Source organism: Convolutriloba macropyga, chromosome 3 (assembly GCF_964194025.1).
Source record: "Convolutriloba macropyga chromosome 3, txConMacr16.3, whole genome shotgun sequence".
Classification (NCBI taxonomy): domain Eukaryota; kingdom Metazoa; phylum Xenacoelomorpha; order Acoela; family Convolutidae; genus Convolutriloba; species Convolutriloba macropyga.
Genome location: NC_134470.1, coordinates 66,423,372 through 66,439,795, shown reverse-complemented (window position 1 = coordinate 66,439,795; position 16,424 = coordinate 66,423,372). Strand labels below are relative to the sequence as shown.

General features: G+C 35.4%; 3 protein-coding genes across 3 annotated transcripts in view; 2 read left to right on the top strand and 1 right to left on the bottom strand.

The window, feature by feature from the left end:
* Nucleotides 1-16,424, top strand: part of LOC142336375 (translationally-controlled tumor protein homolog) — a 318,382-nt gene that overhangs the window by 41,753 nt on the left and 260,205 nt on the right. The gene's annotated exons all lie outside the window — the stretch shown is intronic.
* The window catches only part of LOC142336372 (uncharacterized), a 91,450-nt gene that overhangs the window by 8,912 nt on the left and 66,114 nt on the right, over nt 1-16,424 (bottom strand). The window contains exon 9 of the mRNA XM_075385153.1: nt 2,727-2,842. Within this exon, the coding sequence (XP_075241268.1) occupies nt 2,727-2,842 (116 nt within the window). The remainder of the gene's footprint in view (nt 1-2,726; nt 2,843-16,424) is intronic.
* On the top strand, nt 3,451-15,457 carry LOC142336373 (uncharacterized). The gene is made up of 5 exons (XM_075385154.1): nt 3,451-3,583; nt 4,288-4,336; nt 4,450-4,557; nt 5,024-5,224; nt 14,524-15,457. Exons 1-5 carry the CDS (start codon nt 3,578-3,580, stop codon nt 15,231-15,233), a joined length of 1,074 nt encoding a protein of 357 aa, XP_075241269.1. The 5' UTR covers nt 3,451-3,577; the 3' UTR covers nt 15,234-15,457.

The following is a 16,424-nucleotide window of genomic DNA, read 5'->3' as shown; positions in this document are numbered from 1 at the left end:
AATACATAGCCTGAAGAATTCCGGAAACGACTCGAAGTGAAAATCCATTTAAACGCCATCCAACAACTCATCAAACAAAACGTGCCTTCACTTATTTATGATTATCTTGAAACAAAGTCATGAAATAAAAAAGTAAAAACAATAAAATCAAATCTGTTAAAATATGATTAAATATCTGATCAAATTTTGAAATATATTGAGATTCCGAAAAAAATATCTCTACCAAAACAACTTCATCAAAAGAACTAGTACTTAAAAAAACACTTGTGTGAATTTTGAAAAAATACTTTAGGCTAAATTATGAAAAAAAAGCTCTTAAAAACCACTTTCACTGAAAAACTGGAAAAATTACTAAACTTTTTAATATTTCAAAAAACACATAAATCCAAAGAAAAATTCCCTTCAACCAATAGGGTATCCAGATGCTCGCAAAACAATAGGCAAGTCATAATAGGCAAAGAAACTTAGCTAAAAACAGAAAAAAAAACGAAAAACTGCAAAAAATTAAGAAAAATAGTTCCAAATTTCGCCATTTTTTGTCATATTTCTCAACAAAAAAATGATTCTTAACCACAAACCTGTAACCAATTGTTATCATAAAATTACTCAAGTAGAAAAGGTTTCTTCAATACCCATTTGAGCCAGTAAAACAAAATTATCGTCAAAAAACGCAAAAATTAGCCAGAAAATCAGCAAAATACATTAAAAACCTCCGAATTGACAAAAAATTCATATGAATTACCAGAAACCTTCATACCACTTCCGAAACCAGCCTAAGATTAAAACAAAACCATAACCAAACCTCTTAACCAAAATAAAGAAAAAAAATGCTTTAAAATGCCGCACGTGAACAAAAAAATTTCGCTCGCTTGGAGAAAATTTTTTCACACGTCAATTTCTCGCTCTCTCAAAAACAGCGGTATGAACAAAAACCACTCTCTTTTCGCTCTGCTCTTCACTTTTGTTCAGCACCAAAATGACTCCAAATTTTTTCACGCGTTTCATTTCCCGCTTCAAAAATCACTCCAATAAAATTGATTAAAAAAACATAGCCGGAAGAATTCCGGAAACGACTCGAAGTGAAAATCCATTTAAACGCCATCCAACAACTCATTAAACAAAACGTGTCTTCACTTATTTATGATTATCTTGAAACAAGGTCATGAAATAAAAAAGTAAAAACAATAAAATCAAATCTGTTAAAATATGATTAAATATCTGATCAAATTTTGAAATATATTGAGATCCCGAAAAAAATATCTCTACCAAAACAACTTCATCAAAAGAACTAGTACTTAAAAAAACACTTGTGTGAATTTTGAAAAAATACTTTAAGCTAAATTATGAAAAAAATCTTTAAAACCACTTTCACTGAAAAACTGGAAAAATTACTAAATTTTTTAATATTTCAAAAAACATATAAATCCAAAGAAAAATTCCCTTCAACCAATAGGGTATCCAGATAATCGCAAAACAATAGGCAAGTCATAATAGGCAAAGAAACTTAGCTAAAAACAGAAAAAAAAACGAAAAACTGCAAAAAAGTAAGAAAAATAGTTTCAATTTTCGCCATTTTTTGTCACATTTCTCAACAAAAAAAATGATTCTTAACCACAAACCTGTAACCAATTGTTATCATAAAATTGCTCAAGTAGAAGGGGTTTCTTCAATACCCATTTGAGCCAGTAAAACAAAATTATCGTCAAATAACGCAAAAATTAGCCCGAAAATCAGCAAAAAACATTAAAAACCTCCGAATTGACAAAAAATTCATATGAATTACCAGAAACCTTCAGACCACTTCCGAAACCAGCCTAAGATTAAAACAAAACCATAACCAAACCTCTTAACCAAAATAAATAAAAAAAAATGCTTTAAAATGCCGCACGTGAACAAAAAATTTCGCTCGCTTAGAGAAAATTTTTTCACACATCAATTTCTCGCTCTCTCAAAAACAGCGGTATGAACAAAAACCACTCTCTTTTCGCTCCGCTCTTCACTTTTGTTCAGCACTAAAATCACTCCAAATTTTTTCACGCGTTTCATTTCCCGCTTCAAAAATCACTTCAATAAAATTGATTAAAAAAAAACATAGCAGGACAAGTCCTGACGCACAATTCAAAAAGAATTTTCATTGACTAAACAGAAAACTAGAACTTGAACGGACTATAAATGGATTGGGAAAACCATTTAGAAAAAAATCCGATTCGAAAAATCGAAAAAAACGGTAAAAATCAGAGTGAAATTGCCGCATGTGAACAAAAAACCACTACCGAGAAACCGAATTTTTGTTCAAATGCCGTTTTCTCACTCTACTTTAAAATTAGAGCGAAGAAAATTCACGCCGCAAAACCACTCGCTTTTTCGCTCCATTTCTTTTTTCGGCGTGACCAAAATCACTACTCCAATTTGACTTCAAAAATCATGAAGATGTGTGAACAGATCTTAAAAAAAAGACAGCGCCCCAATACAATTCAAATTCTTTTAATTGTAAAAAGGACTTCTCCAATACTCCTCTTCGAGTCGTAAAAAGGACTTCTCCAATACTCCTCTTCGAGTCGTAAAAAAGACAGCGCCCCAATACAATTCAAATTCTTTGAATTGTAAAAAAAATTAGGAGCGCTATAATAGCCGGCTGAGAAGATTAGGGCGGCTATTAATAATTCGAAATTTTCTCAATTTACGGATTTTTGGCCAAATGTAAGCAACGCAAATTGAACGAATACCGTAATTGGGTCTTCCGTTAAAGAACGAGCGCATTCCCTCATCAAAAAGGAATTGGAGTGAAGTCTTCCTATCCGATAGTCGGATGGTCTTCGTCACTGCGTGTCCCACCATATGTCTAAAACAAACGAAATCAATAAATTTTCAATACTCAGCTTGACGAGCTATATATTAGCTTCAAAACAGATAGAAGATATATTTCACCAAACTTACTCAGTCAGAGCTTGAGGAATAGACACTTGCTGCGAATCCCCAAAAAAACTCAATGAGATTAATGGTTACCGATAATAATTTTTAACTAAATTAACATTTCCTCAATTTTTTTTAGCCATAGCTCTATCATTAGAGCAAACCATTGGGCAGCTTAAAGGGAGTAACTGATGTCCGGACAGAAACTGACTAAAATCAACAGAGAGTAAATCGCTGAACGTTTTAGTCCAAAACTGTGCCTACGCTCAAGTTGAAAGTTACACGAACGAAAGGTAACCTTGAGCAAACAAGTTAAAAAGAAAGAATTCTATAATATAAAATCAATAAAACCACTTGTAGGTCTTTCATTAGTTAAAAAACAGAATGGTTTCAGAACATTTTACGAATCTGTCGCATACGATTGAACGCAACCATTCAAAACTTGAGAATATCTTCGCATTCTATGCGATTGGGCCATAAAAGTAGGAAAAGAACACATAAGAGAGTGTCTAAGAAATGATTGTTATTTTGTTTGCGGTTATCACTGTCGAACTCTCTCCAAGAAACCACATGACCTGTTATCTACATTATTACTCTGTATCGCAATAAGAGATTCATATATTACAGCAAACAGGACAATCGACTAATTCATTCTCTGCGAACAATGCAGGTAAGCGATTGGATCCAGGGTTACTAAGTTCACAAACTCGACACTTCAAAGCAGTAAAAATAGGTTCCCAGAAAATTTCATCCGCCATGTTTACAAATGACTCAAGGAATTTTTGCTTTTATTTTTTTATCGGACACCATTGTAACAAGTATGAATTTATCAGTGGATTGAAAATGCAAAAAAATGGTCACCGAAAATTGAGACAAGGAATTTAGGAGGTACACGAAGACAAAAATGTTTAGCTATTTATGCCAGCGCATCAGTTTCAGGGACATACTGATTCAGCGCACTACTGTTGTAGGAATAGGTGTTGATCGTCATTTAGCTACAAATTTAAAGATCTAAATTTTGGTCACTTGTAGCAATTTTTTCTGTTCGAAGTAACCAAATTATTTTTCCTAACTTTGTCTTGTATCTCAATTCGTAAGTCCAAAAATCTCAAAAATCTATCTCGTTCTGTCAAGTCTTCAGGTGTTGACAAATGAATGGACTGCTAATATTTGATTCATTAACCTGTTGAGTTGATGACCATAGTTATGACTACCAACTTAATTGTCCATTTACTTAAACAAAAAAGTCCAAATATTCTTTGAGACATAAAAAGAAATAAATTGTCCAAACTGTACTAACTTTCACGAGGTGAATTCATCTGGCAATAGTTTTCAATATATAAACTTCATTGAAACACCAATTTTTATTTTTAGTTAAACGGCATCGCTATCCAGGCAGCTTCAATTCTCCTTCTAATACTCGGTAAGAACAAATCCTTCGAATCTTCAGAAAAGATCAAATATTTACATATATGTTAAATGTATAGTCAATCGGCATTATCACTTAAAAGTCGGTTAATTATGATACCTCTTCAGCCCAATGGTGTTTGTGTCAGCCTCAGGAAAGATACTCATTCAAAGCAAACTTGCCCTACTCACGCAGTAGTCCCATTGGATACTATCAGAACGCTCCGTCAAATTCAGGCCAGCCTTTTCTTTCCTTCGTACAAACTTGCTACATTTTTGACGTTTCAATTTTTTTTCAATATTTTGGCACTATTTCACTGCTTTGGGCGAGTCATTCCTTTTATTTCACTAAAGTCATTATCAGAGCAAAAACCAGCGTGGGTTCGTTCACAAAATACCGTTCACATGCGGAAGAGATTTGTTCCGAAATTTTGTTATCACGCTTTTAAGCCCATTGAGGTTCTGCATATAACCAAACATCAAAAATCGGAATTCCTTCTACAATAATTGTCAAAAGTTGTGTACTTCTTTCATGTAACTATTAAGCAATACGTGATACTCGCTTATACTAAAGCAAATTTTGTATCCTTTAATTACAAATTTCATACCAAGTATTGGAACAATTCGTACGCTCAAGACAAAATACATAACAAAACAAAAACCAAAATCAAAGAGAAAAAAATCATTTATTCATTTAATTTAGGACAATCAACCGATCAGAAACATCCTACCCCAACCAGAAAGAATACTCAATACAGCTTTTCACAGAATGACAACATCGGAAACTACGTGGCCTTTTCCGCAGTTAAAACCCAAAATCAAGACGGAGTATTACGGCAGGATTCGGTAATTGTGTTTGAACAAACCACAATTAATTTGGGAAATGACTTCAACCCCAACACAGGTTTCTATCAACTTTTCTTAGACCACGTACTTCATCTCAGTAAATAAAAATGTAGCCAACTAGTGCCATCAAAACGGGTTTGTTGTCCACTTATATATATGTTATCGTTGATTTAAAACTAAACTAGCAGGCTCGCGAAAGTATCACAAGAAAAACATTTAAAAGAATAGGTATAAAAAAACTAGGACTTTTTTCGTATCACTTCGGGCTGGAACCAACGACCCTCGTTCAACAGCCCTAGTTATTACGCTACGTTACCGATTTGTGTGGTTTAGCATAGTATCCCAAGTAGCATCAATATTTTGTTCAACAACTTTTTGGCTTTGCTATCTTACCATATTTACGGAGCGACGAGACTTGCACATATAAAAGACTTCTATATGTTTGCATAGCGTAACGCATGTAATACTTTCGGCTGCAATATTTGGGAGCGTGAAAACACGCGAACACGAGGACTTAAAAAAGCAAAGAGAAAAGAAAGAAGAGGAGAAATGGAAGAGAAAAAAGAAGACAGAGAAAACAGAAAGCAGAAAAAATAACAAAAAAGACAGAGGGGAAAAAAGGGAAAAAAGAAATTGAAGAGAAAGAGAGAAAACCAAGATATGAGAAAAGGAGAGAAAACAAACAGAAAAGAAAAAGAAAAGTAAGAAACACAAGAGAAAAGAAAGGAAAAAAGAACAAATAGAAGAGAGAAAATAAATGCAAGAAAAAGGAAAGAAACGAAAGCGAGCCAAAAAGACAGAAAAAAGAACAGAAGGATTAGATAAAATAAGGATCGAAGAAAGAGATCAGAACGAAAGAAAAAAAACGACAAAAAACAGGAGCAAAATAGAAAAAGAAGAAAATCAAGAGAGATAAGCAATGGAGAAAAACAGTTAAAAGACAGAGACACAGAAAAGACCGAGAAACGAAAGAGAAAAGACAAGTATACAAAGGAAAGAGGGAAAGGAAAAACAAAGATCAAAAGCAAGAGAGAACAGAAAGAGAGAAACGCGAGCAAAGAAAAGAAGACAGAAGCGAAAAGAGATCGAGAAACAAAAGAAAGAAAAGAGAAAGCTAAAGACGAAAATAAGAAAAGAAAAACAACAGAGGCAAGAAACGCGAGATAAAAACAAGAGATGAGAGAAGGAGAGAAACGACAGAAAGAAAAGAAGAGGAAATAAAATAAAGAGAAGAAAGAGTGAAAAGAGACAGTAGAAGGTAAAGGAAACAGAGAAAAGACAAGCAGAAAACAGCGAAAAAAGCAAGAGAGAAGAGGAAAGAAAAAGTAAGAAAAAAAAAGAAAACGAGATGGAGAAAAGGAACGAAAGAGAAGACAAAAGACCACTGGAAGAAAATAAAAAACGAGAAACGAAAAAAAAACAGAAAAGAAAGAGAAGAGAAAAAGAAACCAAAAGAGAAACCAAAAACGAAAAAGCAGAGAGAGAGAGAGAGAGAGAGAGCAAGACGAAAAAACAGAAACGAAAGACAGGAAAAAGGCAAGAGAGAAAGGAAAGAGAAAAGCAACAGAAAGAGAACAGGAGAGAAAATAAGGAAAAGGGATAGAGAAAAGAAATGGAAAACCAAGAGAGAAAAGAAAGAAAAGAAAAAGTAAAAAAAGAAAAAGGCAGAACAGAAAAAAAAAGAGAACATAAAGAGAAAAAAGAACGAAAAGAAAGTCAGAAAAGAAGAAGACAAAAGTAAGAGAAAAAAACAGAAAACAAAGAAAGGGAAGAGAGAAAAGGGAGAGAAAAAAGACTGAAGAGAGAAAGAGAGAGAGAGAGAGAAAGAGAGAAAAGACTGAGAAACGAAAGAGAAGACAAAAAGGAAAACGAAAGAAAAGAGAAATCGAGAAAAGCAAAAAAATAAAGACAGAATAGAAAGAAAACAGGAAAATGAAAACAATAACAAGGAGAGAGAGGCAAAATGGAGAAAAGACAAAAAAGAGAAAAGAAACACAGAATAAAAAGAACAGAAAAAAAGGAGAAAAGAAATAGGAAAAGAGCAAAAGAAAGAAGTTAGAAACAAAATAGAAAAGAAAGGCAGAAAAGAAAAAAAAGAGAGAAAACAGAGAGAGGAAAGAAAGAAAAGAGACAGAAATAAATGATAGAAAATAAAGGTAACAGCAGGAAAAGATAAGAGAGAAAAAAGAACATTAAGGAACGAAAATCTAACGAGAAACGAAAGAGAAAAGCGAAAAAAGAACAGAACAGGAGAGAGACGAAAGAAAAAAGAAAGACTACCGAAAGGGAGAAAAGAAAAACCAGAAAAAAAGACAAAAGAAAGCAAGAGAAAAACGAAAAAGGGACAGAGAGAAAAAAAGGAAAAAAAAACAGAAATCAAAAACAGAAAAGAGACGCAAGAGAAAAAAAAGAAAAGTAACAGAAAAAAATACCAGGAGATAACATAAAAACAAAAGATTGAGAAAAGAGACGGAGAAAATAGAGAAAAAAGCAAGAAAGACAGAAAAAAGCCATAGCAACACACACACACACACACAAACAGAGAAAAAAGGCATAGAAACGAAGGAGAAAAGACAAAAAAAGACAAATGAAAGAAAAGGGAAATCGAAAAAGAAAGAGAGGAAAGAGAAGAGAAAGACAGGAAAGAAAGGCAAGAAAAAAAGAGAGAAGAAACAGAAAGGGAACAGCAAGGAAAAGGATAAAAAAAGGGAAACCAAAAAGAGAAACAAAAGAGAAGGGAAAAAAGAAAGAAAAAAGCAGAACTTAAAAGAACAGGAAAAAAAGAGGCAAAACAACGGCAGAAAAGAAGAAGACGAAAGAGAGAAAAACAGAAAACAAAGAGGGAACAGAGAAAAGACAGAAGAGAGGAGGGAGAGAGAGAGAAAAGACAGCGAAACAAAAGAGAAAATTACCGACTACAGTCGGGCGAATCGCTCTCAAACAACCGGCGAGCGGTTGGTTTCGTCAGTAGCTAGGCACGGTTTAGCGCGGCCGGCTTTAGCTTAATTGAAGCGGCGTATGAGAGCGCAGCGGCGGAGCACCGGGGAACTGATGGGCTGGCAACAGTGTCGGGTTCAATCTCAAAGAAACGACGTTCGAAACATAAGTATAAGTCTCCAAAACAGATTCTGCAAATCGCATACTTGAAGAAAAGTTAACACAAAAACTCCAAGAGCATTTAACGCCCACTGGGCGCTACCTGTTTATTCTGTTGTTGAGGACGAAAAATCAAAAGAGTTGGGCGAAATATTGGTCAAGCAAAAAATTGTTCAAGCAAAAAATAGGTCAAGCGAAAAAAGACCGAGAATACTAATATAATTACTACAAACTTCTAAAAAAAGCAATTAAAAAGACAAAAAAAAACAAAGAAAAAATCCAAATCTAGAAGCGAAAAAAGAAAAGATACGGGAAAAAAGAGACGGGAACAGAGAAGCAAAAACAAAAAGAAGAGAGACGAAATAGAGAAAAGACGGAAAAAAGAGAAAAGAGGCAGAAAAAAAACAGAAAAGAAAGAGAAAAATAAAAGCAAAAAAAGAGGAAAAAAGCCATCAAAATAGAAAAGAAAGGTGGAAAAGAACGGAAAATATTAAAAAGGAGAGAAGATATAGGAAATAAAAAAAAACAGAAGAGAATGAGAAAAGCAAGAGAGGAAAGAGCAAAGTAAGAAAACACAGAAAAGAAAGACCAGACCAGCGGGGAAAAAACAAAAAAGAACGAGAAAGTAACGAGAAACTAAAGAGAAAAAGAAAAGCAAAATAAGAACAGAAAAGGAAGAGAACGTGAAAAGAAAAAAAATCAGAGAAGAGAAATCGAAAAGAAAGAGAAACGAGAGAAAAAGACAAAAAAAGAAAGCAAGAACAAAGAGAGAAAGGAAAAGCAGATCAAAAAGAACAGAAAAGAAAACGCAAAAAGAGAGAAAGAAAAAGAAACGAGAGAAAAGGAGAAAATAAAGACAGAAAAAAGAAGAAAGACAGAAAAGAAAGATAGAACAGAAAAAAAAAGCAAAAACAAAAAGAGGAAGTGAAAAAGAGAGAGACGAATTATAGAAAAAAAGGCGAAGAAATAGAACAGAAAAGAGAAGAGAAAAGAAAGATGAAAAAACAAAAGAAAGAAACGAAAGAGAGAAAAACACAAAAGATAGAGAAAAGAAAGACCAAAAAGAAAAAGACATCAACGAGAGAGAAGAAAGATGAAAAGCAAAAAAAGAACTAAACAGAAGAAAGGCAGAAGAAAACGAACAGAAGAAAAAAACAGATGTAAAGAGAAAAGAAAGCCAAAGAAGAAAAAAACATAAAACAAAAAAGAAAGAAAAGAGTGTGATGTTATATTTTGATTACAAATCTGTATGTTATGGCTGCCTCTATTAGCTAGTCTCGAATAACCGTCATTTAGAGTAACACACATTCGCTTGACCTTAATCTTTGAATTAAAGTAAAAAAAAGTAAATTTCAAAGTCATTTTTGAGAGTGAGGTGAGCCAAGCATCACCAAAAAATTAATCATGCGAGTGAACAAAAAAACTCAATCCACTGAAAGCGAAAAATGACGTCAAGCATGCAATTCAGTTGAAATTGCACTATCAAACGAACAAAAAGCTCATTTGATGTGGTTGTGACGTCATATGGTCGTAAGAAACTCTTGACGACGAAATGAAAAAAACCAACAGAAGGCCAATATTAGCCCCAGCTATCGCTGTGCGGTTATTTAAAAGAAAAAAGGACAGTAAGGAAACGAAAAAGAACGAAAGAAGGAGAAAGAAATGAACAACAGAAAAGAGAGAAAAGAAAGGAAGATAGACAGAAAGGCAGAAAAGAACAGAAAAAAAAATCCAAAAAAGTCAAACAGAAAAATTACAACAAGAGAAAAGAAAGAAGAAAGAGAGAGAAAAGTAACACAGAAGAAAGAACAGAAGGATAAGATAAAAGAAAGACAAACGAATAAAAAAGAAGGAAAGAGACAAAAGTATGGCCGAAGAAAAAGAACAGAAAAAATGAGAAAGGAAAGAGAAAAAAGGAACGAGAACCAAAAGAGAGAAACGAAAGGAAGTAACGAAAGCGAATGAAAGGAAAAAAGGAAGCAGAACAAAGAACAGAGAAAAGGAGCAGACAAAATAATAGAGAAAAGCAGGAGAAACCGAAGAGAGAAGAGCGAGAAAAAAAGAAAGGAGAAAAGAGCGAGAAAGCAATGAGAGAAACAAAAGGGAGGAACGAAAGAGAAAAAGAATAAGAAAATCAGAAAAAGAACTGAAAAGAAAGAAAGCACAGAGACAGAAACAGAGAAAAGAAAAAGACGAAAGAGAGATAAGACAGACATAACAGAAAACCAGAAAAGAAAGAAAACAAGTGAGAGAAGGGGAGAAAAAAAACAGAGACAGAAGAACAAAAACAGCAAAAGATACAAATGACAGAAGAGAAAAGAAAGGCAGAGGAAAAGAACAGGAAACATAACCGACTAACGTCGGGCGAATTGCTCTCAAACGACCGGCGAGAGGTTGGCTTCGTCAGTAGCTAGCCACGGGCGGGGGGGGGGGGGGGTGCACTGGGGGCTGATGGGGGCAACACTGGGTTGGGGGGGGCAACAGCGCGGTGGGGATGGGGGTCAACGGGGGGGGGGGGGGGTTTCTCAACCTCTCAGAACCGCCCTTCACACCATAAGTATAAGTATAAGTCTCCAAAACAGTTTGAGCTGAAACAGAGCTGAAAGGCTCTAAGAGCACTTAATGCCCGCTGGTCGCTACCTGTTTATCCCGTTTTTGAGGACGAAAAGTCAAAAGCGTCAGACGAAAAATCGGTCAAGCGAAAAATCGCATAAAAAAAGACCAACAGGACTAATATTATTGCTACAAACTTCGTTTGAGAGCAATTAAACAAATTTAGAAAGGAAAGAGAAAAGTTAGAAACAGAAGAGATACCAAAAAAGAGAGGAAAGAGAGAAAAGAAAGAGAAAAAAAGCAGCAAAGAAGAGGAAAGCGAGAGAAAGGAAGTAGAGAAGAAAAACAGCTAAAAAGAACAAACAAAATAGAAAAGATCTTACTTCGAGATTAAAAAGCAACAGTATAATAAAAATTTTGCAGCCCAACTTTTCAATCGATCTAAGAAAAATCTGGCAACATACAAATCATTTAGTTAAATTTCAGTTGTTTAGAACTTTTATGAGACTGAGATCAAGCAAAACTGAAAAAACAAACGAAAGATCGTTTAAGAACTTAAACACGTTACACAAAAACGTGTCCCTCCCGCATTACCATCTAACTAACTTAAATCAATTTAAATGGACAATTTTTCATCTTCGATTTCATTTCGGTAATTGACCTTTTCTTGATTGACTTAATTTTGCATCCGTAGTTTTTCGGTCGTCGACCGTTTTGGCAGAGGCAGCTTTTCGGTCAATGACTTCCTTTTGCATCCTCGGCTGTTCATTCATTGACCTTTATGGCATTGATAGCTTTTCGGTCAGTGACAGAAATGCAAAGAAAGAAGAGACAGAGAGGGAGCGAAAAGGAAAAGAGAAAAGGAGGGCAGAAGAAAACGAACAGAAGAGAAAGATATCAGAAAATAAAGCAAAAAGCAAAACAAAAAAGAAAGAGTAAAAACAAAACAGAACAGGCAGAAAAGAAGAACAGTAAAGAAGAGAAAAAAAGGAGAACGGCAGAAAACGTTACACAAAAGTTTCTCACTGCAGCCTTACTACCCGAGCTAACGAAAATCATTTTATACGGACAACTTTCTATCTTTGATTTTCTTTCAGTGATTCACCTTTACTTAGAGAATCTTTATTCTGTCAACATCTGTGATGCATCAGCACATGTCACTCACGGACTATTTTCTTGTAATACATAGATTCAAGTTGTATTAGCAGTTTTTCAGTTATTGACCTATTTTTGCATTCGAATTTATTCGGTCATTGACTCTTTGGCACACTCAGCTTTTCAGTCATTGGCAGCTTTTCGGTCAATGACTTATTTTGCATCCACGCCTATTGAGTCAATGACCTTTATAGCATAGATAGCTTTCGGGTCATTGACTCTTTTGGCAATGGCAGCTTTTCGGCCATTGACCTTTATCAAAATACATACAAGACGCTTTGCTGCATGTTTAAGAGGCCTTAAAACATGTGAAGATTAGGAGCTTAAACACGGTGGTATAGGTAATCGAATTACGTTTAGTATATAGAAATAGATATATAGTGACAGGAGGAAAGACATGGAGTAAAAAATGTGTGCAAAAAGGAGCGAATTAGAAAAAGGAGAAAGGCATGCGACGATAATGGACAAAAGTCTCGATAAACTATGCGCCTCACCTGCTCTTAGCTCAACTCATTGCGCTTCCGCTCCTCAACGCCCAGACCCAGGTTCAAATCTGACCGCTGTCAATCGCTTTCTCAGAAAACCATGTTTAAGAGCCGTTAAAACATCTTGAGATAGGCGCTTAAACATGATGTTCAGTGGCTGTGTCGACGTTGAATTAATATATAGATAACTGAAAATTAAATCAGAGTCTGGAAGCAGTACACACTAATCGAAAACATAACATTAAGTACTAAAAAGTTTAGGTTTAAAAATAAAAAAAAATCGCTAAAAGATGATTGTTTATTTTTAGAAAACAAAATAATGATGAAAATGTGTACTTTAATCTTTAATAAAAAAAAACTAATCATTTGACAATCGCCGGGCTCAAAGCATTCGTAAAACTCAAGCTTGGGAGGGGGAATGGTTAACGATTTTTCTGGAGTTGAAAAAAAAAACAAAGCAAAGCTCCAAAGATTCAAATTTTGCGACTTAAAGAATCTCTAAAAAACTATATATGACTTAAAAAACAATATATGAATTGTTAGCATAGCGGTTTAAATGGTAAGGAAAGGTTTAGAAAGCTCTAACTTCCTTTGGCAGTTTTTCACTGTATAAACCAAGAACGGAACGGTGTCATTAATTGCAGACAAAATATAAAAATTTTCAGCGTTCGCTTATATATCCTAAACAAATACGGCGACTGCAGTCACAATAATTCTCTTCCGAAGAATGCGTTTCAAACTATCAATCAAATGAGAAAAAAGTTAGTCCTACCCGTTTGGTTTATTTAAGAAAAATACAAAGCAGATTGCCCCCGTTGAGCCCACTGGCCGACGTTGAGATTGGTGCAGATAGAGAAAATAAAGAAATATTGACGACAGCCGAATTTTTCTTTAAGTGTCAAAAAGTATTCTAATTTGGTCCGCAGTTTAGATTCAATTAAAATGACGCCCGGCCTCTAAACTATAGCCTGAGCTGCTGAATACTGATACCAGTTACCGGAATATTCTAGAGAACTTGGCTATCTTATTTGACTAATTTTTAAACCATTATCTCTGAGTGCTCGTGCTTGTTTGGTTCATCCCGTTTGTTCTGATTCCGCGATTTGGCCCTGATCGTATTCCTGTAAACTGGCTGAACTAATTCTGAATTCTATTCAGTTGAAACTATGAGTGAGAAAAGTCAGAAATCGAACGTGGTAGTTGTGTCTGATTTAAAACAAACACAAAAAGACTAACTTCGGATGAACTGCTCTCGAGCTACAGGCGTGGCAATCGATTCTACAGAGATGACGTTAAGAAAATTTCTTTAGGTGAAAATAATCGCGCCCTCCCGGAAGAAAATCTGCGACCTTAACCACTGAGCTCTACGTACTTTGCTACCCTTACAGTCCCCTTTATTTCAGAAACATAAACGATTTCGGAACAAGAGCACTTTAGTTCACTCATAATTTAAGAATTCAAATGTGAAAAGGCCGCTTGAGAGTGATGAGTGCTCTAGGACAAAAGCGCAAGGGCTGTCAAACAAGAATTTCGTACAAAAGACGTCAGTTAACTTGGTCAGACTTCGTTCGAGCGCAATTAAGAAAGTAAAACGAATAAAAACATAGCAGGACAAGTCCTAAAATACCATACAAATAATTTGTCGGAACATTAAACAATTCTCGGACTAACCAGCAGAACAAAAGAACATAACCAGTCAAACGGACAAAATAAGTGCAGAAACATAAAACTGCACATACATAAAACTTGCTTGATATTTAAGACGCAAGCAGAAGAGGACAAAACGACAATTAATATACAAACTAGAAGTTAGCAAATATTACTTCCGATTCGAGAGAGCTGCTTGCTGTCGATGTTTTCAAAACTGTAATGCTAAAATCTACACATGAAGTTTAATCAGCAACATGCAGAAAGATTTTTTCCCAGCAACTAATTGTTTCTATTTACATAAAGACAGCTTAAATCCATAACGTCCGCAGAGCAACTTATTTTGACCAGATGCGTCATAAATAACGCCAAATTTTGATCTCATTTACTTAAGGTTTAGTTTATTTCCCATCTACTTTAGGCATATTCACTTGTCGAGTTCCCGGATTGTACATGATAACATTCAGTGCCGCGGCAAATATCGGACGAAAGTTGAACATTGACCTCATAAAGACAAGTCCCAGTGCATCCGAAATGTCACTCGGAGGTCTTCTCAAAACCAAATCATCATCAAAACACATCGAAGTTTACTCCAGGACAATTTTGACTCATCTAGACGCTGGTGATAAATTATTCATACGGCAAGCGGCCGGAACCAACAACGGGGTCTACAGCGACTGGGAGAAGCAGACATCGTACGCTGGTTTTTTAGTCTACCCCGATTCAAATCTCTTTGGGAGCATTCCGAATCAATTCAAAGCTTCGACAAACAGTCAAAACAATCTGAACTCCACAGACCACAGCAGAGATATGAAATCTCAGAGACCCCGGACCAAGTCGTCCACGCCATCGGTGGATCTCAAGTTGGACACCGAAGCCACCTCTCCAAATGGAATCCGAAATCAACAAACCTCCAGCGGACAAATGCCGAACGCAGAGGCTTTGAAGACGTGGTTCAAGTCTCTATACAGTGGCTTGAAGATAGTGTCGGACAAATGGGATCAACCGGAGACCTTCTCGACCAATCAGAGAGCAAGTTGGGATCCACGGAGTTCAAGCTCGGGCGCGCATACGAAAAGAGAACACAATCAAGTTCAAGTCAAAGACTCAGATCAAAACTCAGAGCTATAGGAGAGGAAAAAAGAGAACCTGATATAACATCGGAGGCGCCGTTAATTACTGACATTATTCCAGCAGATGGACTGCTATTCATAATCGCAGTATTGATCAAAACATTTCAAAGATACATTGATTTCACTATAAATTTCATCAACTGACACAAATAATCCTCAAACCTTGCAATCCAAAGTTCAAATTTAACTTTACGCAAAAAATGTGCATAAATACAAATTCATGAAGACGACTCACTGAAATTGATATGATTCATATTAATTATGACCAACTAATATAGAATTATAGAACCAACACACCTGCTTGGATTAAACCAAAAGAAAATACCGTAAGAGAGCTTTCGTATTAGGAAACATAATAAATATAGCGGAAATATTTACCAAAAATCAGCCGCAAAAAAGATAGCTCAGATATGTGATTACAATATGCAATCATTCTGGAAGAGATAATAGGGCAACCTGCGCGGGACTCTAAAATTCAGAACTGACACCTGTTTCCGCAATTGACTTTATAATTATGTAAATACAGCGTTTTCCAGTAAGTATTGCTAGTGTCCCCAAAAAAATTGCTGTTTAAAGCAAAGCCATTCCTTTGAATGAAAAAAATACTGAATGAAAAATAATAATAAAAAATCGCAAAATTCGAAATTTTTTGCCTGAACAAACAAAATCAAACATAACCGACTAACGTCGGGCGAATTGCTCTCAAACGACCGGCGAGCAGTTGGCTTGGTCAGTAGCTAGCCACGGGGGGGTGGGTGGAGCCAATAGTGGAGGTGGGGGGTCAACAAAGGGGGGGGGGGGGGTGTCAACCTCTAAGAACCGCCCCTCACACCATAAGTATAAGTATAAGTCTCCAAAACAGTTTGAGCTGAAACAGACCTGAAAGGCTCTAAGATCACATAATGCCCGCTGGGCGCTACCTGTTTATCCCGTTTTTGAGGACGAAAAGTCAAAAGCGTCAGACGAAAAATTGGTCAAGCAAAAAATCGCATAAAAAAAAGACCGACAGGACTAATATAATTGCTACAAACTTCGTTTGAGAGCAATTAATCATTTCAATCATTGTATGACAGAAAATTAAATTGAACTGAACACTAAATGAAAGATGAGCAAGGAAGAATTTAACAAGAACAAAGAGCATCATAATCTGTTACTAACCGTTGGAACTACAAAAAATCAATAGTATTAG